The sequence below is a fragment of the Trichophyton benhamiae genome (assembly GCF_000151125.1).
Source record: "Trichophyton benhamiae CBS 112371 chromosome Unknown contig01989.5, whole genome shotgun sequence".
Lineage (NCBI taxonomy): Eukaryota > Fungi > Ascomycota > Eurotiomycetes > Onygenales > Arthrodermataceae > Trichophyton > Trichophyton benhamiae.
Window position 1 is genome coordinate 1524934 of NW_003315112.1, and position 21978 is coordinate 1546911.

Consider the following 21978-nt stretch of genomic DNA (forward strand, 5'->3'; position numbering starts at 1 on the left):
TGGGTATGAGAGAGTATGGTCGTGGTGGTGAGGATGGTGAAGATGGAGTTGAAGATGATGGCGAGAGAGGAGAAAGCTGGAGGCCACAAAGGACTTTATATAACTAGCTGGCCAGGCGGCGCTTGAAGAGAAGGCGATACAGTCAGAGAGCCGCTGCACATCGTCATGAGGCAAAGAAGGGAGGCAAGCTATCGCCCAAGCTCTAAACCCCCGGTCTTGCTCCCATATCCAGCGGAAAAACGGCTACACGGCGCAAACTGCATTGCCATGCAGGGATTCCGGTTAAGTTCGCCAGCGGAACCGTCCGCCATCCCATCCTCTGCCCTTGGAAACACATCTCTGACCCAGGGATACGAGAAGCTGGGGGCGCAATAAACGAGCAAAAGCCGCCTTGTCTGCTTTGCCGGCATGTATCCTCTCCCTGTCACTCCATAGACCATTACCAGCAACGCCCACGCGCCTTTTTGCTGCGGCGCTTTCGAACAAACGAGCCTCTGCTGGCGCTGCTGCGGAGATCAGAGCCGCATGCTGATCCAGAACTCGGCATGGATCATCTCGCTAGTCGACACGAGCGAACAGCCTCATTGGCGGAGCGGAGCGGGCGAGCAAGGGGGAAAATGGAGCATGGCGCAAGGCTTGGAGCTGCCGGGCGCTCGTTCGCTCCTCCTGTCGCCTGCGCTGTTTGGGGCAGTGCATTCCATAAGTCATATGTTAGATGTTGCTGAATAGGGGGGGTTGTTTCGATAGTTTGGTTGTTGGTTGGCGGTTCGTCCCGGCGAATGTGGTGCTCTGATGTCTGGCTCTTGGGACTCGAACATACTTAGCGCAAGCGATGATGCATATTCCATGTCTGTCTGCCGGCAAATCTGGTGCCATCCAGCCGAAGTCTCCGCTGTTGCATGGCTGGCGAATATATCTACCGGTCTTCCGTACCTTGGTAGGCCACCATCGCACATAACGTACGTCCCTCGATATACCCGTCTGGCCTGCGGAGCCCACCAAAAAATAAAATAAAGACAATCCAGGCTATAGCTATAGCCCTTATTTACCCCGTTTCGTCATCCTTGTGACTTCATAATAATGGACGAGGCGGTTCCCTCGTACGAGGAGTCTGAGGCCTCCTTTGCGCAGGACAAGAAGCAGCCTCTGCATGCCAGCCCGCCTCCGTCTCTGCTCCCACAGCATCTTGCAGAAACAAGGACACAGCGCATCCAGTCCATTCTCACCGCATACGTCGACCCTCTCCTCTTCTCCCAGGGCAGCGACGGCCTGTATAAGACCACCTTCGTCCTCGTCCCTTCTTCCGTCGCCAGTCTCCAGGACGCCGCCGGCAATGCAGCCGCCGCCACCCCACAGGAGCCCCAGGTCATGGGCTTCCCTTCCGACGAGGTGGTCAAGCTCATCCGTCTCCAGGGCCCGGGCCACACCATGGAGTTTTGGCGACAGCCCGCCGTCGTCGCTGAGCTAGACTCCGCCTTGCGTGCCCGGCTCGCAGCGTCCGGCCACCGAATCTACGAGCAGCCCACCGATACCCCCGCCGTCTCTGAACACAAACCGGAGCAGCAAAGTCAGCAGCAGCAGCAGCCGGCACCTGCACCAAAAGGAAAGCTGAGACGCTCCTTTTGGCGGCTGGCTGGGGGTTCGGATGATACGATCAACGACCAGAAGCTGGGCTGGCGCGCCGAGGAGCCGGCCGACGAAGCCAGGAAGATTCCCACGGGCCTGGTCAAGGTCACGATCGCCTGGAAAGAGGTTGCTCTGCGCATTTCCAACGAGATGGGCCTTTACGATACCCAGCGAGGGCCGGCGCTGTGTCTCACTGTCGAAGTTGGCTCGTAGTCAGCCCGTGGCTGCTCGGCCAACTCGTCTGTATCTTAGTTGATGCTAGCTGCTCTCATAAAGATAGCCATGACGCTTCCTTCGTCTCTTCTCGTGTTCCTCTCACCCTCCATCGTCATCATCGTCCATTATCCTCGTCCATCGCCGTGTATCTGCCTGAATATAAATAATAATATCTCGAACGTCCTTCATTCACCCGCTATATTATGATGACGTCAGCAGTGTCATCCACGTGACCTTATCGATAAGACTGCATCCCACCTGCTTGTGTTTTTTTTCTCTTAGAACACTCGAGGAGATGTTGAAACAACATCAAACAGCTCATCAACCAACAAAGACAGCAACGTCAGTCTTACTGCAGCTACTTGCTCGGTAGCATACTGTCCCAAGATTCTCACGGGTCTCTCTTCACAGGGCTGTATAATGGCGCCCTCGACACCGCTCTCCATCGCAACTGGCGCTGTCCAGAGGCTGGTCAAGGAAGAAGCATCCTACCAGCGCGAGAAGAAGGACCAGGAACAGCGTCTCGATAAGCTATCAAAGGAGACCTCCGATGATGAGAACCGCGAGTACATGCTCAATCAAGAGGTTAGATCACCCCTTACTGTTTACTCTTCAGGTGTAGATGTATTTACGGCGCTAACAGCTTTTAGCGCAAAGCTCTAGAGGAGACTGAGAAGCTTCTTCCCCAGCTAAAACAGAAGATCAACGAGGCGGTTGCAAAGTTGGAGCGTTTGCTTGTGAGTTTGGCATTCTGCATTTGCTAGCTGCTGTCTATCTCGTGAATCATAACTAATCTCTACTTCGTTTCGTCGGATATTAGGCTGAAGAAGGTCAAAAGGGCGCGGAGAGCGACGTCGCTCAGATAACTGCCGCGAAGGAAGCGATCTCCCATGCCAAGACCGCCGTTAGGGAGATTTCGTAGGTCGCGGATTTTTGGCCATGAACCCGAGGAAACTGATGAACGGGGCAAGGCGTAAAATGACAGGTGATAATTGTACATGTATATGTTCTGGCTTGTAAGGAATCCATTGGCCATTTCGTCTTTTAATCGTGCCCATACCTGTGTAAATGAGTCCATGAATGGGTATCCAGGGTGTATTGTAAGTAATGGGCCAGTCTAAAACCCTGGTGTGTTCTGCGGCTTGCGTTCATGCTTGCAAGAAGTAATTGAAGGAAAACTCTTAGGTCAACTAAGTGGTATCCATTTTCTCTGTAGACCGGGAATCAGGTATCTCTTCTCCTTCTTCAAAATCATCCTCCATAGCCTGTGAGGTTGTCCCCTCTTGAGCCTCCCCTTCGTCCCCAGAAATCTCGCCCTCATCCACCATATTCTCGTCCCCGTCGTCTTTGGAAATCCTTTTTTCTTCTGGAGTAGAAGTTTCTGATGCAGTAATGGTCTGCCTAAGGGGAGTGCCACCACGCGTTGCAGGACCAGACTTCTCGGCCTGAAGCTTTGCAACCACGGGATTCGTTTCCTCCCCTCCAGCACCAGTACCAGTTCCAGTCTGTTGCGAAGGAGTCACGCTATTCTCTGGGTCTGGCCGGGGCGTGCTGGCTGCACTCCTCTTCCCTTTGGAACTAGCATCCCCCTCATCTCCGTCGTCATCCTCTTCCATCCCTTCTCGCCTCTCCACTTCCTCTTTTTCGTCTCTGATCAACCGCCTAAGATGCATCCCTTCATCAACAATACGCCCAAACTGCTCTCTTCGCTCAGCCCATGTCTGCGCGTATTCTGAGCTCTCCTTCTCCAGTTTCGCAATCTCAGCATGCAGCTTTTCTAGATTCGCCTGCTGATCATCTCGTGGTCGAAGCAATCGGTTAGAAGTGATCTTGTCCGCTAATTCGTCATATGTTTTTCGTAGTGCAAGCGTATTCTGCGCTTCTTCAAGTTGCAACCGTAGCTCGGTGGTGTTATCTCGAACCTCCTGCGCCGTCGCCATAATCTCTAGCTTCTCCGCTGCATACCGCTCCCGCTCCTTCTCGTTACTTGCCAGGAGAAGCTGGATTCGTACAAGGCTGCTTTCAAACGCGGTAAAATCCAGGGTTATATCCTCTCGAAGTTGTCTCCATTCTTCCAGCATTTTCTGCTTCTCTGCTTCATGCTCCTGGATTGCATCGGCGTTTCCAGGTGTCGCTTCAGGCGGCGGTGTTGCAAGGAATGAGCCCGGCGAGGATATTAGGGAGTTTGGAGCAAGTAGGCGCTTTGTTATCCGCTTGAACGGTTTCTCTTCAACGTTTAATAGGCGGGATTTGTGAAGCCCATCTGTCATGGTTGGTCAGCTTTGCACATGCCTTCGTCGCCCCCTAGCAAACCCAGCTAAGTAGCCTCTAGACTCACCTTCATCCGCCTGATCTAAGAGCGAGTAATTCTCCATCTCGGGCAATATAGACTTCCCTGACAGTGTGGGAGAGTAAAAACACGGCTCCTTCGTCAGCTTGCTCCAGGCGACGGTCTTTGGTTGAAGCTTGAAAAAGCTCAAAAGCCGCTGAACGCTTCGCGATGCCCAAACGGGACTAGTGCGTCTCCAGCCCGTGGTCACTCTAAAGCGACTTCAACAACTTCAACCTCAGCAATCCCATGGAGTATCAAACAAGTATCAAACATCACCTTCTTCGCACAAGGACTGGCACGAGTTGGAAAGCCGACCAGCCACACTGCCCGGAAGGGAAAGTTACATGAACTCAAAAGTGCAGATTCGTGGTTTACTTTGCATAGGGTTACTTCCATCCAGCGGGGGATAACTCTGGACGCCAACTGGTGGCGTTACGACGAACAATAACTAACTAATTTGAGAGAGAGAGATTGCCACAGTGCCGCCGCGCGAAAATTGGCTGAATATACCCTTGGATCTTGTTATACTGCTCTATAGCTATCTCCCAGCAACTCTGGAGGCGATGCGATTCTCTACGAGTAACGCACTCCAGGCCAGGCCGATGACCAATTTTATTAGTTAACTAACTAGTTACCAACCGGTCTATGCTGAATCAACAATGCGAAAGGAGGCTGGGCCGTTACGAAAACACTGGAAATTGGTTGAATTTGACCATGGATGGCAAAAAGCTTAGTTCCTCTCACAGCCGTCATATAAAGTAAACAATGTTTTATATGCTATGTTTCATATCTTCAACTTCCAGGCATAGGCTGATAAAAGGGAATACACGACCGACTCTCCTTTCCGCTATGCACTAGGAAATGAAAGAACCCTGACCGCCGCTGAATTTGGTGCAAGGGAACAAAGTGGGAAAACGTCATAGGGCGAGCGATGTTCAACAATGTCCAAGTTCCATGGTTGACACACTATAAACTCGTCCATGGATGCATACATACCATAATAGGAATTGGGCCATGGGGTAACGTCACCACCGGTCTCACTTTCCCATGCCACGCTGATGATGTTTCCACCGTCCTCTTTTTGATACCCCGCAGTCGAATTGTGGGAAAACTTCCCTCTTATACCCAGCTAGGGTACCTGCGCCCTTCTTTTGCTCACCATCCTCTATTCCCGTCTCCATATCAAGAGTTTCAGGCTTCCCCATCCCTTTCATTATACCTATACCCCAAATAGCCCCGTCAATCTTCGGCAAACGTGTTCAAATGGCTGAACCGAAAGACATTGAACCTGAGCAAACGAGCAGCCCTCCTGTGCGCGAAATTGTCTCGACCTCTAGCGAGGATGAGCCAACAGAGGAGGAACTTGCAACCTTGAGAAAGGTGGCTGGTAAACTGCCATGGTCGGCATTTCTCGTCGCTATTGTCGAGCTGTGTGAGCGATTCGCGTACTATGGTCTAAATGGGCCGTTCCAGGTAAGTTCTTAGGGCCGTAAGCATTAAGAGCTATGACACTAACTGTTGTTTTCAGAATTATATGCAGCATAAGTACAAGGAGCCCAGCGGGGTCCCTGGAGCGATTGGTGAGCTACTTTGATTCTTAACCAAATCCTTCGTCTATGTACTTACGCTCTGAATAGGGCTTGGTCAATCCACAGCAACGGGACTTAGCAGCTTTTTCCAGGTATGGATGACCCGGTTGACATCTCGGAGTTCCTCTAATCTAATCTTCTCCATGCCTGCAGTTTTGGTGCTACGTCACTCCCATCATTGGTGCGATCATTGCAGACCAATACATGGGAAAGTACAACACTATTGTGATCTTTGCCTTGATCTATATCTCCGGCCTCATTGTTCTGTTCTGCACAGCACTTCCTGTTGCCATTGAGCATGGAGCGTCCCTTGGTGGTTTGATAGCAGCAATGATTATCGTTGGGCTTGGCACAGGCGGAATCAAGTCCAACATATCTCCTTTGATTGCCGAGCAAGTGACTGCGACGAAACCTGAAATAAAGACCCTGAAGACCGGTGAAAGGGTTATCGTTGACCCTGCACGCACTGTGGAGCGTGTCTGTAAGTGATATTAGCCCGTGGCGCATTTTAATGGACTAAGCTAATTGAATTCATAGATATGATTTTCTATATGTGTATTAACACTGGATCACTGGCTGCAATCGCAACTACAGAACTAGAACTACACATTGGATTTTGGGCTGCCTACTTGCTTCCACTCTGCATGTTTATTGCTGGGTTCGTTGTACTTATTGTAGGTCGAAAACTCTATGTTGTCCGACCACCAAAAGGCTCTATTTATCTACGTGCCTTCAAGGTCATGTATATCGGCATGAAAAATGGAGGAAACCTAGATGCTGCCAAAAGCTCCTCCCAGCGACACAGAGGTGGGCGTGTATTTCCTTGGGATGATCAGTTCGTGGAGGAAATGAAACGAGCCTTGGTAGCTTGTCGAGTTTTCATGTAAGTGATTTTACAGTCAAACCTAGGTCTTCCTGTCACTGAATTTGGTTATATAGCTATTTCCCTATCTACTGGGTTTGTTACCAGCAGATGGTGAATAACTTTGTGTCGCAAGCCGCAACTATGCAACTTCATGGGATTCCCAACGATATTATGCAGAACATTAACCCCCTAGCAATCATCATATTCATTCCAATCTGTGATAGGATCGTTTATCCTCTGCTGCGTAAGAGAGGTAAGTCGTAATCAATTCCCCTCGAAAATACAACACCCGCTGATATAACCATAGGCATCAAGTTCAAACCCATTACACGCATCACTACGGGTTTCCTATTTGCCTCCATTGCAATGGCTTATGCCGCTATTGTGCAGCATCTCATTTATAGTAGCCCCCCATGCTACAACGCTCCCATGAAATGCGATGCGAGCAAGGACGGAAAGTTGCCAAATCAAGTCCATGTTGCCATCCAATCTCCTGCTTATCTTATGATTGGTCTCTCTGAAATATTCGCTAGCATTACTGGCTTAGAATACGCATATACAAAGGCGCCTCCTTCCATGAAATCATTCGTCATGGCCATGTTCTTACTCACCTCGGCATTTGGTGCTGCCCTTGGCATGGCCATATCCCCTGTTGCTAAGGATCCTAAACTTGTGGTAAGTTTGATCTTCTCTCCAGGATAACCAGTAGTTCATCTCTAACCTCAAATTAGTGGATGTATACTGGATTGTCTATCGCGTCGGCGGTGGCCGGCATTATTTTCTGGATCCTCTTCAGTCGCTACAATGCTAAAGAGGAAGATATGAATGCTCTGGCAGAAAACGAGTTACGCGAAGATAGACCAGTTGCTGCAAAACAGAATTCCATCATCTGAATAGTGTTTATCTTTTTACGAGATGGATGGTTTGGAATAACTACTGGGCTGCTTGAATGTCTCTCAATGAAACACTCGGAGGGTGGGTGTGATGTTCCGGATGATTTCTACAGATTCTTCTTGATCACTAAAATGATCCACGACGGAATATTAATCACACACTGCCTCTATGGGTATCTAACAATACTAGTAATGGATAATGTATACTTTACGCTTATGATCGATGCACATGTAAACCCAAGAAGCAGCTGTTCGGCCAAGGTACCATGCTACTTCGCTTCCCAGACTTATCGAACGAAAACAAAGCAGCCGGGACTCCTCGGTAGTTACCCCTTTCCATGCTAACCATAAATGCATGAACATGAAGGGCGTGAGTAATGTCATCGATCTTGACAACCCTGGGAGTCCCCCCAGCGACATATGTACATATGCACCACCACACACCAAATTCTCGTATTGATTGCATCATCCCATAACCAATCGGCAGGACCGTGCTTAAATGCAAGACCATGGGCGTTGTCGGAAAATATAGGGACCCCAGAAGTATATCTATCGTCCCAGTCATACTTGAAATCCGAGCCGAGGTGGTCTCTTTTCACAGCTCCCGACTCTTAACACACGGAACATTCTTTAGCTCACATAACTACCACGGGCTTCGGCTGTGGGGGCGGGAGGTGGATGCATCAACGAGAACTAGCATATGCCTTGGATGCATAATTGTTGTTGTTCAACAGCTGACAGGGCGTTATATTACACCATACGACACTATCACAGCCACGTTTTGGACGTGTGGAAAGCAGAATGTGATGGATGTATGACAGCTGCGCCTTGTAGACACAGACATGCCATGCCCCCTTGGCGGGACGTCTCCCAAGACGGGCGACAAATGTGCTAAGAGTCGGCGAATTTAGGACATGGCGGGGACATCCTAGGGACATCCCAGGGACTGCCGAGGGGCATGCATGGATACTCTACGCAGTCTAGAAGGTCAAGTCAGGGGAGGAAAATTAACTCCGACACTTGTCTCTTTTTTGTATGTATGCTATCGTCGATTCGCCATGCAAAAGCCAAAGGTACTCGCTCACACAAGGAGGGTAGAAGTGGTAGTAGACAGGAACAAGACAGGAACAAGGGAAAAAAAATGGGACAGGACAGGAAACCAGGGGGTATGGACTAGGAGGAAAAGTAACTACACAAAATGAAAACCGTTAAAAAGAAATTAGTTAAAAAAATTGGATGAAGGAGAGGAAGAAAGGGTCAAATATCGGGGGGGGTCAACGTTGTCGCGTGAAGGGGATTTGAATGCAGAGGAACGGGGAGAGAAAGGACAGACAGAGAAAGGAAAGGGAATCAGTACTAGAGCTTGGAGCCTTGGTCTTCACCACGAGGCGATATGTCTCCGTTCGAGGTGCCATTCATACGACCGATGGAGGAGAGGAGAATGCCAACTTCGCGTTCGAGCGAGTTAACCTCGGAATGCGGGTTATACATTTTGGATTTGATCCAAGAGTCCAGATCGGAGTCGGTGAAGGTTCGGATCGCCGTTTCGCGGTCCACCTTGGCCTCCTGGGCGGCACGGATGACTCCTCTGGCAACGGCCACGCTGACTTCACGGATTCTTGTGATTTCAGGGTATAGTAGGCCTCGGTCAAGCTCCTCGGTTGTCAGGGATGTCGAAAGGGCGTCTGCAGCGGCGTAGATCATGCTATCGGTGACTTCGACGGCCTTGGAGAGGATAGTTCCGAGTCCGATACCGGGGAAGACATACATGTTGTTGCCCTGGCCAGGGTAGTACGTTGATGTCTCACCAGCGCTGTTCTTGAAGGAGAACGAAGGGAATGGAGAGCCAGAAGCGAAAAGGGCACGGCCGTCGGTGTGTGTGATGGCCGACTTGAAGTCACATTCCGAGTTAGCGGAGGGGTTCGAGAGAGGGAAGATGATGGGCTGCTTGTTATTGTCGGCCATCTTCTTGAGGATCTCAGGGGTGAAGACGCCTCCAAGGGTGGAGAGCCCCATCAGCATGGTGGGCTTGACATGGTCTACAACTTCTTCCAAGGTCTTGAACTGCTGGCCGTTGTTATCATGACGGGCAAAGTAGACTTTGTGGGCTGCGAGTCTGTCGCCTCGGTCCGCAGTGACAAGACCCTTCGTGTCAACAAGGTAGAAGCAAGCTTTGGCCTCATCCTCGGTCATTCCCTCCTTGACGAAGAAATCGACGATCTGCTTAGCAACACCAACACCTGCACTTCCAGCGCCGAGGAACACAGCACGGTGGTCCTTTGGTGGAACGCCAGATCGCTTGACGGCATTTATCACACCGCCCAAGATGACGGCTCCAGTTCCCTGGATATCATCGTTGAAACAGGTGTAGTTGTGCCGGTATTTTTCGAGGGCTGGGAAGGGATTCTTGAAGTCTTCAAATTGTATAACAATACTATCGCATTGTTAGCCAGATAACGATAATTCGGCCAATGGCCCCATCATAATAATAATTGCTTACCCAGGCCATCTCTCGGTCAACGCAGCCATAAGCTCATCCATGAACTCAAGCTCTTGCTCTTGAGTAACCTTGCCGCGGCGGCTACCCATGTACAGAGGATCTTCTCTTAGAGCCTTATTGCTGGTTCCCAAGTCAAGGGTGAGGGGGAGAGTAGCTTCAGGCCTGATGCCAGCACAGGCAGTATAGAGAGCAAGCTTGCCAATTGGGATGCCCATTCCGTTGATTCCAAGATCACCCAATCCCAATATTCTCGAGCCATCGGTGATGACGGTAATGTCAACATTTGGCTGGGGCCAGTTCTGAATAACTGCAGCAATGTTTCCTCGGTCTTCGTAGCTAAGGTACATTCCTATACCAAAATTAATATGACACAGCTCGTAGCAGGCGCAGAATCACACAACAAAGCTCACCTTCGGGCTGCTGATATATCTCGGACCATTTCTGGCAAGCCTCACCAACAACGGGTGTGTAGATCAGGGGAGTAAGCTCCTGCACAACGGTCAGTCTTCCGCCCACCAATCGCTTGTCTAACGGCCCAGGATCACGCATATACCTGTAGATGGTCCATGACCAGGCGGTAGAATAGATGCACACTGTTCTTGCGGATTGTGCTGAGGTAGAGGAACTTCTCGATGGGGGTAGACTTGAGAGCTAACTGGGCAAGACCTGTAGCGGCAGTCAGCTTGTGCACCGCACTGTGAAGCTTCCTGCGCACTTACATCTTGTCTTCTGCACCTCGTAGCTCTCTGCGCGCGGCGGCGTGAGTCCGTATGTCCGCAGGTACTTGCGGATGTATCCTGGGTTCGCAGTGTCAAAGTAGCCGTCACTAGAGAAGAAGCCCATCCAGACAAGGCAGAGGGCGGATGTCAGCAAACCGAAAACGGCAAGGCGGTGAGGCTATACTGCTGGCCCAAAAGGGAAGATCTCGACGTCGACGAAAGAACAACGCCAACACAAGCACACTTACACTGGAGAGCCGGTCGAGCCAGCGGGCGACTGGGCGGGAGACGAGGAGTGCATAGCGTTATACTGGGGGCAGTACAGGCTGGGACCGAGCATGCTGGGTTTGGAGCGCAATGGCAGTGAGGCAAGGGGGGCAGCAGAGCGAGAGGTGAGTGTGCGAGTGCGAGCAGCAGTAGCAGCAGCAGCAGAAGAAGAAGAAGAAGAAGAAGAAGAAGCAACAGCAGCAGCAAGCCTGTGATGCGTCGAAAGAGGTGGACGAGAAAGCATCTCCCTCCCGAGGAATGAGGAAGAGGCCGTTGATATATAGTTAATGGTAACCAATCTTCTTCCAGGGGCCCACGTCAGTACGGTTTCTCGCTATGCTCTCCTCTGCTTTGCTTTTGAAACCAGGATTGGAGCCGGATTCTGGGGAAGGGAAGGGGACGGCGAGCAAGGGCAGGGAGAAGAGGAGAGCAAGCAGAAGTTAGCCTGGCCGTCACGACAAGGAAACTCAGTGTGAAGCTTGCGATGCCTTGCGGAGGTAACTCCTTCGGGATCGGGCGATGTCGGGACAGTCTGACTGCAACGCCGCTGGCGCGCTCGAGCTGGACTGGACGAGATGCGTTTCACCAAAGCCCAAGGGGAGCAACTCTTCCCGAGAATTTGAAATGCGACAGGGCGGTCACTGGCTGGCTAAAACTTCGTTCCCGGCGCTGAACGCGCATATCAGAGACTTTTTTGGGTGGGTGTCTGACAGTGTCTGAAGTATACTCCGTACTCATACATAGTTATGTTCCTGCGTCATGGAAAAGAGCTGACTACCACCAGAGCGAAGCAAAGCTCCTGCGCACGATCTCCAAGGAAAGACGTTGTTCAACCGTTCATTGCCCGATCGTGCAATGACGAACTTGTGTCTTGGCCTACAATTGCTTCTTTTCTGATTGCTGTTGTTGTTGTACCTTTTTTTTTTTTTTTTTTTCGCTTCCGCTTGTAAAGGTGCTTTGATCATCGTACCCAGCTCTGGAGGGCCCCGAGTCTAAGGGTTTGGTTGCTAATACAACTATTCAAATGGTGTTCGAAATTAAATTACAGCCCTCTGTTCTCAAGTCCCCTTTTTGGGGCATTCAATACTCACCACAAGAGGATCCTGGGTTTCTTCGACGTCCCATCCTGACAAGGGAAGCTCCCGATCCGCTGCAAGCTTGACAAGGGTGGTTTCTGACAGGGTATGGATATGCTTCCTCTCATGCTCCACCCTAGACGAACAGGGAAGATCCCTGCCAGCCATGGTTTGAAGACGATGTTTGGTTTTGGGGCTGCCCAACAAAATTTCAAGGGCCCAGAACCCAAAGTATGGACAAACAACCCAATCATACCGACGAATATATGATTCCACAAGCCACATTTTAGCAACCGTTGGGCTCTCTTCTTTGCAGTTCACCAGCCGTCGAATGGGGTTCAAGGTCATTACTCGACGACATCATGAAGAGAAGTTTCCTGAAGGTGAGAGGCAGTGCGCCTCCCCGGGTTGTCGCGATAATTATGCCTCGTTCGGCAGTACGAGGACCTTTGGTCGATAGTTAATCACCATCACCCAGGCCTGGGTCTATAATGCGCAAGGGCGATCTAATGTTGCTCCCATATCCGAATATTACTAATAATGGCGCAATAATCTGTTGCAGGCACATTCGTGGCGTTGTGAGGGTCACTGCTCCGTATCGAGCGGCTGAAGCAAGGCAGAGGCAGATATTCACGGCACCATGGTTCGTATCCATTTCATGTCTAATAATAATTTTACGCAGAGACAAACAGCCACCATGCTCCTCTCACTTTGATGAATCACAAATCAGACTAAAAAGGCAGCGCTTCTTCACGCAGCAGCAACAGCCCAACTAGCTATCGACTACTACCACCCCAACGAGAACTTTCAACAGTACGGAGTACTCCGTGGTATTTTGATCACCGAACTAGTTAGTTACTGATGAACGGTGCATTCTAGCCGGGGAGTTTCGCTCACCATAGGTTATCCCGTTTTGGAATGCGCCGAAATGAATCGCCGTTCCGATACGATAGGCCACAGTCGGCTCCTTGTTCCATCGCAAACCACCCCTTGAGGATTCTGACACAGTCGGGCCATACCCATACCCATGCTGCTGCAGGCACCGTTTCGCCCTTCCATTGCCTTCCAGAACATCCGCTAGCGCCGAAAATTAGTTAGCTAAGCCGCTCATAGCCAATCCATTCCCAACCACAGCCACCAGACAAACAGCACGGTCTTTCGTATTGTACTCGGCACTAATATGAAAGTGGCTAGTTAACGCCGAGCGGCTTTGACAATTGGGCGAGAAGGCTGCGGATCAAGTTACCGTGGCAAGACGAGCTGATGATGATGGACGTGTTTGATGTTACCTTTCCGGGTTCACAGAGTAATATCAAGTATGCAACAGGTTTAAGGATTTACGGAGTACGAAAATGGAGTAGGATTTCGCATTACATTCGCGACCATGGCTGCCCCTTTTCATGCATGTTATCATCACCCTCCCTTCGTCCCGTCCCGCACGACCTCTTACCAGATTTGTTGACTAGCCTGCTAACTAGTGAACCCGAATGATCGACTGTTTAGTTCCCACGACGGCCAAAAGGAGCAGAGACATGTCTGATAGCTGGTTGGTCACTCCTTACATGAATGAGGAACTGCGGGAAAATGAAGTGATACGTCAAACAACCAATTGTATTACTCTTCAGCGGCGTTTTCATGCATCGCGTTCTACGGAGTACTGTGTCCCTGTATTCAGCTCTAATAACAAACGCAGATAATCCTACCCTCAAGGGTGTGAACACAGCCGGCTGTACGGAGTACGGAGTAAGCTTTCAAAAGAGAGAACAACGGAATTGGCCAAATCTAAACGATGGCTGATCCTCTACCGCAAGAATTGATATGCAAGAGGGACGGTTGGGGTTAATCAGCCCTTGGGATACGCAAGCTGACCTACCCGCTCCCCTCCAATCGACAGACCCAGCTTCCACTCCAGCCTAACACAACTCACACTATATTTGAAACCCATGTGTGATATACGTGTTGTTCCCGCCAAAGTTACCAATGCTCATCGCCCCTTTGCTTAGACGGTCATGAAGTAGTATCTCATGGCTGAATCATATTCCATCAAAACCTCCGCCTCCATATCCTCAATCCTTACAATTCTCTGTTGCGAGACAAACAGCTCATAGGCGTCCACCATGATTGATGGGGCAACTGCTGCACAGATGTACTTAGAACCGCAGCCGTCGCCATTATCCTTGGCAGCAGCCCTGGTCTGATCAAATGCGCCTTCGGGGGCAAGCAACATGAGAAAATGAATCGGGTCGTTTGGTGACTGGGGAGTAACGCGCACAAACATCCCAGGCCTGAGGCGTTCTTTGAACGGGATGGCCGGTTCCTTCGGTTCGCTAATCGTGGCGCTTTTAGTCTTTAGGGAGCGGGAGTCAACGTGGAGCTGCCATATCTTATCAAAAAAGGCTCTGGCCTGCTCGGGCCGTACTCCATCTGTCTTTAGGCATCGGGAGACAAATTCACTCTTAGACAGCTTGCATATCTGTATCCCAGACTCAGTGGGCGCAACGTGCGATGGGTCTACAGGAGGTGAACCGGACTACTTATGTTAGCTGTGTCAGTTAACATGTTGCCTCCGTTCGGGGTGAGAGGGAAAGAAAATGGGACCGAGCGAAAACAAAGGGCATGCTTAGATGAGGCCAACAACAGACATTGTTCACAATCCATTCTCGCAGCTGCTTGTTAGTCCAGGTACGTGGGACCGCTGGATCATAGACAACTGGCTTCAATTTTGGCACCTGAACCCTGAGCATTTCTGCATATCGAAGGGAACTCTTCCCCTGATTTGCGTCAATAGCGCTGGGGCTAACGCATGCAACGACGGCAGTCTTGCAGGAACGATGGCTATTGACGTCAAACACATGTTTCAGCACCTTGGTGAGCGTGGTGTTGCGGAAGGGGATATGCACATGTTTCGAGCTAGTGCCGCCTGAAGCCGTATTCTCGTTGATGTTCCAGGTAGCGCGACCTCGAATACAGTCCTTGAGCGTAGAAAGAGAGGAGTTGATATCTTTTGTTTCTTTCATGCGCTCTGGTGTGTGGTCCTTGGAATCCGCCGCTGCCTCACTACCTGCTAGGTCGACCAAAAAGAGTAAACCGTCAGGACAGTCGGGATCATCCTTGTTTTCGATCCTGATTCGGCAGACAGCGTGTGAGCGCGAAGAAGCATCGTTTTTAAGCGTCGGGGCACTAGCACGGAAGATCATGCTTGTCTTGATTAGGTCGAGGAAATCCTCGATCGTCGAGGGGGTGCGTTCGACAATACCTACCAACTGCGTCTCTCCAAATGAATCTTCCATGACGCTGATCCGATGCTTGTCATTGAGGAGATCTGAATGCAGTCAATAAATGAAAACGGGTGCGCGAGGGGGGAGGGAATGCGATCCCTACCAAATGCAGCCTTTCCTGCCAGCTCAAACACAGACATGTGAACACTGCGTCGGCCAGGGATCTTCCCGCCTAACAAATCCGATGCGATGAAGGTTTCCATTTCATTTACGGTAAAGGTCTTGCCTGATCCAGTCTGACCGTATGCAAAGAATGTTCCAACGCCGCCGCTCCATGCCCATGGCACCAGGGGAGCTACAAAATCGTCGTATATCGACTTTGTTGTGCTCTCTGGCCCATACGCTCGGTCTACAAGGAAGCTAGACGACTGTGACAGGTCTTGGTAACATGAACGTGGAGAAGCCTGCTATGGCGTATGTACTGTTCCAGGGGTATATCGCAGATGTTCATGTACGTACATTCAAAGCAGGTTGTCCGTTGACCTTGAGTCGAAGTTCATGCACATCGAGCTCGCCATTTCCATCACTGCGAACAAACAAGCCTGGAATATGACCAGCTTCCTGCTCGTGAGGGAGAATTGGGCGTATCCTCGCTGAGATGGTCGTGTCAGAAGAGACCTCGCTCTCGTTTCTATTCTTCGTTTGTCCAGCGACGGGCTTTGGCTTGAACTCCCTGACTTTCTCAACAAAGAAAGCCTTGTGTTCAGCGAGAGAAATCGGAAGTGCCATATCTCCTGTTATTTGCAACTCTTCTGTTGTTGGTTCTGGGTATTAGCATCTCCCTCCTCAGCAAAGTAACCCGCCAGGCAACCACTTCACCTTCTCTTGGCCTTTTATGTTTATGACTTCTTTTTGGTCTAGAACGGCCAAGAGGTCGGCTGCCGGCTTGGCGCCCGCCTGCCCCAAGCTTACAGCTTATTACGTAGTTTTGGGAACTCAAGGTTGGATGACCAACAGCAAACTGGGAAGAAAACAGGGTGTGACATGTCGGTGCTCATTTGCACACCCTATATAGGGAGCTGATCTGTCCAGCTGTTGTCCTGCTTTTATCTTAAAAGGAAGCCGAGCTGGCCGTGCATGAAGCGAGGATAAATAGCTGACCTCTGCTGCCACATCCCACTATAAGAACTCCCTCCACAACCTGCCCAAACCAGGGAAGAAGACACAATGCTGTCGTGCTGCAGGCCACGAAAAGATGCTACCGGTGAACGAGAGCCTCTGCTTCCAGCCTCAGAGTCAGAAACTGAGCTGCAGCGGAAGGTAAAGCAGAAATTCCGTCAATATGAGATGTTCCGAGCGTTGTCCGCTGGTTACATGCCCACAACAGAGCAAGCAGCAGCTCTTCTGCGACTTGTCCTCGTTTCCGATGTGCTGAACCCAGATAACCCCATGCTGAGTCCGAGGGGCGGAAGGATAGCAAAGGATTGTCGAGCGTGGACCCGAATATTCATTGCTCTGCTGCGAGAGAAAAACAGTGGCGATCAGCTACAGGAAATCATAAGCCAGTTCATCCACTCGAACGTTTCTATAAACACAGCCCAGGTTGCTTCTGCAGCATCAAAATCCAAGGCCAGGGCAGATACTATTGCTGGTATTTTTGAACTCTTATCCTTTGTAGATATCAGGTCTCATATTGCTGAATGTCTGTGGCGGACAAGCTAATTATCTGAATATCATAGCATACGAAAGCGTACGCACCGTTGGTAAACTTCTTATGACCAATTCGGACTTTCGTCGTTTGATCGGAGACATTACCACTATTGGCCGCAGCATCTTTTCTGACACCACGGCATCACTCTCAGACGCTATAAGTAGGGTCGCAGAGGAGGTGGAGCCGTCGGAATCACAGAAAAACAGTGTCAAGGCAACAAATGGCGATAATAAACAGGCTCCCACCTCTGATGAGTTAATGCAAGATGGGGAGCAAGTTATGGAGACTGCGAAGGAAGGGCTGGAGGATACCGGGTGTGCAGCCAAAAAGAGTGCTGAAACCAACATATCCACCGAAGTGCAAGATTCACTCTTGTACCAGATGAAAAAGACAGTGGAAGACTTGCGGTTAAGATCTGATTACGATAAATCCGTGTCAACCATATCAGGGCTTGTCCAGCGGTATGCTGGAATATACATGCAGACCATAGGATCCACAGTTGAGGGTGCTTCGGATGCTTTGGACATCGACCCAGAGTTGCATGACGCCATGAAGAACTTATGGGAGCTTGCAAGATCCTTTGGTAGCCAAAATGAATGGCAATCTCTTGAAAGTAAATTCCAGCAGCTGATGCAAGGTGCCAAAAGAAGCACTGGAGTTAATGACACACTTGACCACATTGGACAATCCATTTACAGCCTCTTCACTGACCCCAGTTTCTGGGACTCTGGAGAGGACACCGTGAAGACCCTGAAGGAGAAAGTAAAGGAGACTGAAGGCGACCTGCCGCAACAGGAATTCAAGGACTTCATCTATCAACTCAAGAAAACACTGATATCTGTCACCCAGGATGCCGCTATTGCGAAACTCATCACAGCCACAAAGAAAATTGCACTGGGTATATGTGAAGCCTATCGTAATGAAGGTATTCGTCTTATGGCAGACGCCCTCAACATCTTCCTCCCTCTATTAATTCGAGCTATCCAATATATCCCCATACCAAGATTGGAAATCTCGGTCCCTCAAATGGATCTTCTGCTTGAAAACGTTGTGATTGAACCAGGTCACACTGTTCACAATTCTTCGTTTCTTCCATACCAAGTCCTAGTCACCACAATAAGCAACATGGAGCTTCGTAAGACCCATTCGAAGGAGGCGGTTTCAGGCATGAAAAACGTCGTTAACGTCACCCTCAATGGCCTTTGTTTTTCCGCAAATGATTTTGGCTACTGGATAAAAGCACATAAACCTCCTTTCCCATCCATCTTTGACGAAGGAATCGCTAGTTTCTGCCTTGATCAACGCGGAATCGATGTGTCTTGTGAATTCGAGGTTGGCAAAGAGCGGTTGGAACAGATTCTGTCTCTCCGTGCAGTGAGAGTTCATATCCATAAGTTGGACTACTCTATTGCCAAGAGCCGCTGGTCATGTATCTTGTGGGCTCTCAAACCTTTCCTCAAACACATGATCAGACGCAGCCTGGAGAAAATGATAGCCGAAAAGATAGTTGGCTATGCTAGGACAGCAAATCGAGAACTGCTCTTTGTGAGAGAGCGCCTACGCGCCGCGCGCATAGCTGATCCTGACGACTTCCTAACTTTTATCAGAGCAGTTATGGCTAGGCTGAGTGGGAAGGCGGACCCAGATATATTCACTAGACTCGGGTTTGACGCTCAGCGGGGTGGTATCTTCGACGGCGTCTATGCCCCAGGCAGTCTTGCCAAAGCCTGGCATGAGGAACAGCAGAGAGCGGACGAGCTTATTGAAAGAAGCAGCCAGGACAGCCTTAACCAAAGGCCGACTTGGAGGAATAGTATATTCGACGTCCCAGCCAGGGGCCACTAATCCAGCTACTGTTTTGATCTTATGCAGCCCTCGCTTTTCCCTATATTGTGAGTAGTACTTATTTCGGGCGAGATAACACTCTTCAACCTCACCGCAAAACGATCAATCTATGCAACACCAGTATTTCAAATGGAAGCTAGCTCCTATCAACTGTCTCTTCGTCTTCAGCTGCCCTTGTCTGCTTCTTTCACCAAAAACATTATTATTTAGGTACATAACTACATGGCAGATCCATCCATTAGGTAATTGTACAGGAGATTATGTAATCCACGGCAAAAGGTTTATCCTTTAGGAGCTTCCTCCAAACTTTAAATTCGAACACCTAATCGATAATAAGGGAAGTTGATAATCTGGCATCAACGCGAGCATCGAGTCGGCCATCGATCATCTTCTTCTGCTTCCCTCCCGCGGACAGCCAGCCAGTTTTTGAGCTGCTGGAAGAGGAGTGAAAAGCGCCGGCAACTTGACCTGCCATTGGCAGATTCGCCAGCCCCTAGCTTGTCCTCCCAGCTTGCTGCACCCGATACATATATTTCACTTCTACCCACCGAAACAGCTACTCTTGAATCCTGATAACACAAGCAGAATACGTGCTAAGCGCTTAAAGCGCATTCGGCTTTTCCATATTACTATACTGTTTATTTTCACGTACTCTAGTTTTCGGGGATCCTCCCCAGTCGGTCACCATGCTCGTCTTTCCGCTTCTCCTGCTCTCAACTCTCTTCATCCTAATACCACTGACAATATGCGCCGAGGACTACTACAAGATACTGGACATCGATCGCTCAGCTTCAGAGCGTGACATCAAAAGGGCGTACAGAACACTAAGCAAAAAGTTCCATCCTGATAAGAATCCGTGAGTAGAATGCACCGGCGCAAATATCTGTCAGCAAGCTGTAATGGCTCAGGTTTATTATAAGTGAACAACCTTAACTAAAGATTTTGTAGTGGTGACGACTCGGCACGTAAAAAATTCGTCGATATTGCTGAAGCGTATGATGTCCTATCCACAGCTTCGACAAGGAAAATATACGATCAGTACGGTCATGAGGGCCTACAACAACACAAACAAGGCGGAAGTGGTGGTAGACACGACCCATTCGACCTATTCTCCCGGTTCTTTGGGGGTGGAGGGCATTTCGGTCACCATGGCGGCCACAGGCGTGGTCCTGATATGGAGCTCCGCCTCGACTTACCACTACAAGACTTTTACAACGGCAGAGAGATAGATTTCAAGATTCAAAAGCAACAAATTTGTGATGCTTGCGAGGGTTCTGGCTCTACTGATGGGAAAGTGGATGTCTGCAGCCAATGTCAGGGCCATGGTGCCGTAATTCAAAAGCACATGATCGCTCCCGGCATATTTCAGCAAGTTCAAATGGCCTGTGACAAGTGTGGAGGGAAGGGAAAGTCGATTCGGCATCCGTGTAAAGTGTGTGGCGGCAGCCGAGTTGTCAGAGCCGAAGTTCCTATATCAGGCACCGTCGAGAGGGGCATGGGCCAGGGATCGAAACTGGTGTTCGAGAACGAAGCCGATGAAAGCCCCGATTGGGTTGCGGGTAATTTGGTTGTCACATTGAGAGAAAAAGAACCCGTCATGGATGAACATGAGGCTCAACGCACCGATGGAGCATTCTTCCGGCGCAAGGGCAAGGACCTTTTCTGGAGAGAAGTTCTCAGCATCCGAGAAGCTTGGATGGGAGACTGGACTCGAAACCTAACACATTTGGATGGGCACATTGTACAGATAGGCCGCAAACGAGGCGAAGTTGTCCAGCCCTTTACTGTGGAGAGGATACCAGAGCAGGGAATGCCAATATACCACGAAGGACATATCCACGAACAATCTCCACATGATGAGTTCGGCTCGCTTTACATTGAGTATATTGTTGTTCTTCCTGACCAAATGGATAGTGGGATGGAAAAAGATTTCTTTGCCTTGTTTGAAAAATGGCGAAGGAAGAATGGTGTCGATCTCCTGGAAGATTCCGGCCGGCCAGTCCCTCCAGAGGTTGAAAAGCACGACGAACTATAATATATATACATACAAGCATTCCCATCGTTATATCTTATTCCACCCGCCCTCTTCCACCCGCTTTTCAAATATTCTTTTTCACATTGTATTTATTTGAACGCCCATTTGGACTTTCCCGTTCCCTTGCGATTGCAGCTGCTTTAGAACCTAGAAGATGAATAAAAAGGATAGACAAGGTATTTTCTCTCCAGGATCTGCATTGGCTATTTCAATCTTCACTGTGAATCAAATATCCGGCAAACAAAGAATATCACACACCAGTCACTGGAGGGAGACTTTTGAAGGCACTTTAGTACCTACGGAACTTGCTCTCTCTTAACGAGGGAGCAGGCCTGTTACCTCTATCAACATACCCGGCGCTTCAATTTATGGTTTGCATGCCTTGGTTATAAAGACTATTCTCTTCAATATATCTCTATATGATAACATGAAGAAAATGCGAAAATATCTCCTCGTCATGCTCTTGCTCCTATACCTGACTGTGGGAGCCACATGCTCTACCTCATCGGATCGCCGCAATTCTCATAAAAGAGTAGCGGATGTGAAATTTGCTGATTCCGTGGCAACCTACTTACAACGTAATCTTGATGGTGAGTACGTATTAATTAAAGATGCCTTCCTTCCAGTTACATATATACTAAGAGAAATCGCTCTGGATAGGAGCGTGTTTATCTCCCTTGAGCTAACAGTTACTCCCCCTAGGCAACCCGCTTCAAAATCTAATCCCGAAGGACTTCCTCTATCCCACAACTATGGATGGCCAGCCAATCCTTGGGCCGCAAGGCCAAAGAGGTAGAGCCAAGAGGTTTTCGCCGAGTATCAAGCAAAGTCCTATTAAAAATATCATCAGCATGGAGAGCATTATCCTTCTGCTACATGTTATCGGGGCAGCAGAGAACGCAGAGCAGGTCACAAAGCTATGCGAGACGGTAAATTTCAAACGGATTACAGAAAACGGGCTAGATGGTGCGATGCTTGAATCGATGATATGCAAACGAAACGATCTTGACTTCTACATTCCGGCAAACTCGGATGCAGTAAAAGAGCTGTTGTCAACGTGGTATATGGGATTATGGATGCAAATAC

General features: G+C 49.6%; 9 protein-coding genes across 9 annotated transcripts; 5 read left to right on the top strand and 4 right to left on the bottom strand.

The window, feature by feature from the left end:
- Positions 1 to 1080: 1080 nt before the first annotated feature.
- On the top strand, positions 1081 to 1839 carry ARB_05238 (uncharacterized protein; the record flags this gene model as incomplete). Its single annotated transcript, XM_003016898.1, has 1 exon — positions 1081 to 1839. The coding sequence occupies one exon, from the start codon at positions 1081 to 1083 to the stop codon at positions 1837 to 1839; it is 759 nt and encodes a 252-aa protein (XP_003016944.1).
- A 423-nt stretch (positions 1840 to 2262) lies between these two features.
- Positions 2263 to 2606, top strand: ARB_05239 (uncharacterized protein; the record flags this gene model as incomplete). The annotated part of the gene is made up of 2 exons (XM_003016899.1): positions 2263 to 2427; positions 2493 to 2606. The coding sequence occupies 2 exons, from the start codon at positions 2263 to 2265 to the stop codon at positions 2604 to 2606; spliced, it is 279 nt and encodes a 92-aa protein (XP_003016945.1).
- Positions 2607 to 3032: 426 nt separating this feature from the next.
- Positions 3033 to 4112, bottom strand: ARB_05240 (uncharacterized protein; the record flags this gene model as incomplete). The annotated part of the gene is made up of 1 exon (XM_003016900.1): positions 3033 to 4112. The coding sequence occupies one exon, from the start codon at positions 4110 to 4112 to the stop codon at positions 3033 to 3035; it is 1080 nt and encodes a 359-aa protein (XP_003016946.1).
- Positions 4113 to 5437: 1325 nt separating this feature from the next.
- ARB_05241 (MFS peptide transporter, putative) lies at positions 5438 to 7521 on the top strand (the record flags this gene model as incomplete). Its single annotated transcript, XM_003016901.1, has 8 exons — positions 5438 to 5647; positions 5703 to 5754; positions 5812 to 5855; positions 5917 to 6244; positions 6301 to 6646; positions 6703 to 6881; positions 6936 to 7303; positions 7360 to 7521. 8 exons carry the CDS (start codon positions 5438 to 5440, stop codon positions 7519 to 7521), a joined length of 1689 nt encoding a protein of 562 aa, XP_003016947.1.
- Positions 7522 to 8877: 1356 nt separating this feature from the next.
- Positions 8878 to 11251, bottom strand: ARB_05242 (malate dehydrogenase, putative; the record flags this gene model as incomplete). Its single annotated transcript, XM_003016902.1, has 6 exons — positions 8878 to 9955; positions 10022 to 10370; positions 10432 to 10510; positions 10575 to 10687; positions 10741 to 10847; positions 10989 to 11251. 6 exons carry the CDS (start codon positions 11249 to 11251, stop codon positions 8878 to 8880), a joined length of 1989 nt encoding a protein of 662 aa, XP_003016948.1.
- Positions 11252 to 12065: 814 nt separating this feature from the next.
- Positions 12066 to 12431, bottom strand: ARB_05243 (uncharacterized protein; the record flags this gene model as incomplete). The annotated part of the gene is made up of 1 exon (XM_003016903.1): positions 12066 to 12431. The coding sequence occupies one exon, from the start codon at positions 12429 to 12431 to the stop codon at positions 12066 to 12068; it is 366 nt and encodes a 121-aa protein (XP_003016949.1).
- A 1651-nt stretch (positions 12432 to 14082) lies between these two features.
- Positions 14083 to 16090, bottom strand: ARB_05244 (uncharacterized protein; the record flags this gene model as incomplete). Its single annotated transcript, XM_003016904.1, has 4 exons — positions 14083 to 14556; positions 14726 to 15405; positions 15465 to 15768; positions 15821 to 16090. The coding sequence occupies 4 exons, from the start codon at positions 16088 to 16090 to the stop codon at positions 14083 to 14085; spliced, it is 1728 nt and encodes a 575-aa protein (XP_003016950.1).
- Positions 16091 to 16528: 438 nt separating this feature from the next.
- On the top strand, positions 16529 to 18857 carry ARB_05245 (uncharacterized protein; the record flags this gene model as incomplete). Its single annotated transcript, XM_003016905.1, has 2 exons — positions 16529 to 16952; positions 16987 to 18857. 2 exons carry the CDS (start codon positions 16529 to 16531, stop codon positions 18855 to 18857), a joined length of 2295 nt encoding a protein of 764 aa, XP_003016951.1.
- Positions 18858 to 19543: 686 nt separating this feature from the next.
- Positions 19544 to 20892, top strand: ARB_05246 (uncharacterized protein; the record flags this gene model as incomplete). The annotated part of the gene is made up of 2 exons (XM_003016906.1): positions 19544 to 19713; positions 19806 to 20892. The coding sequence occupies 2 exons, from the start codon at positions 19544 to 19546 to the stop codon at positions 20890 to 20892; spliced, it is 1257 nt and encodes a 418-aa protein (XP_003016952.1).
- Between the last annotated feature and the right edge of the window lie 1086 nt (positions 20893 to 21978).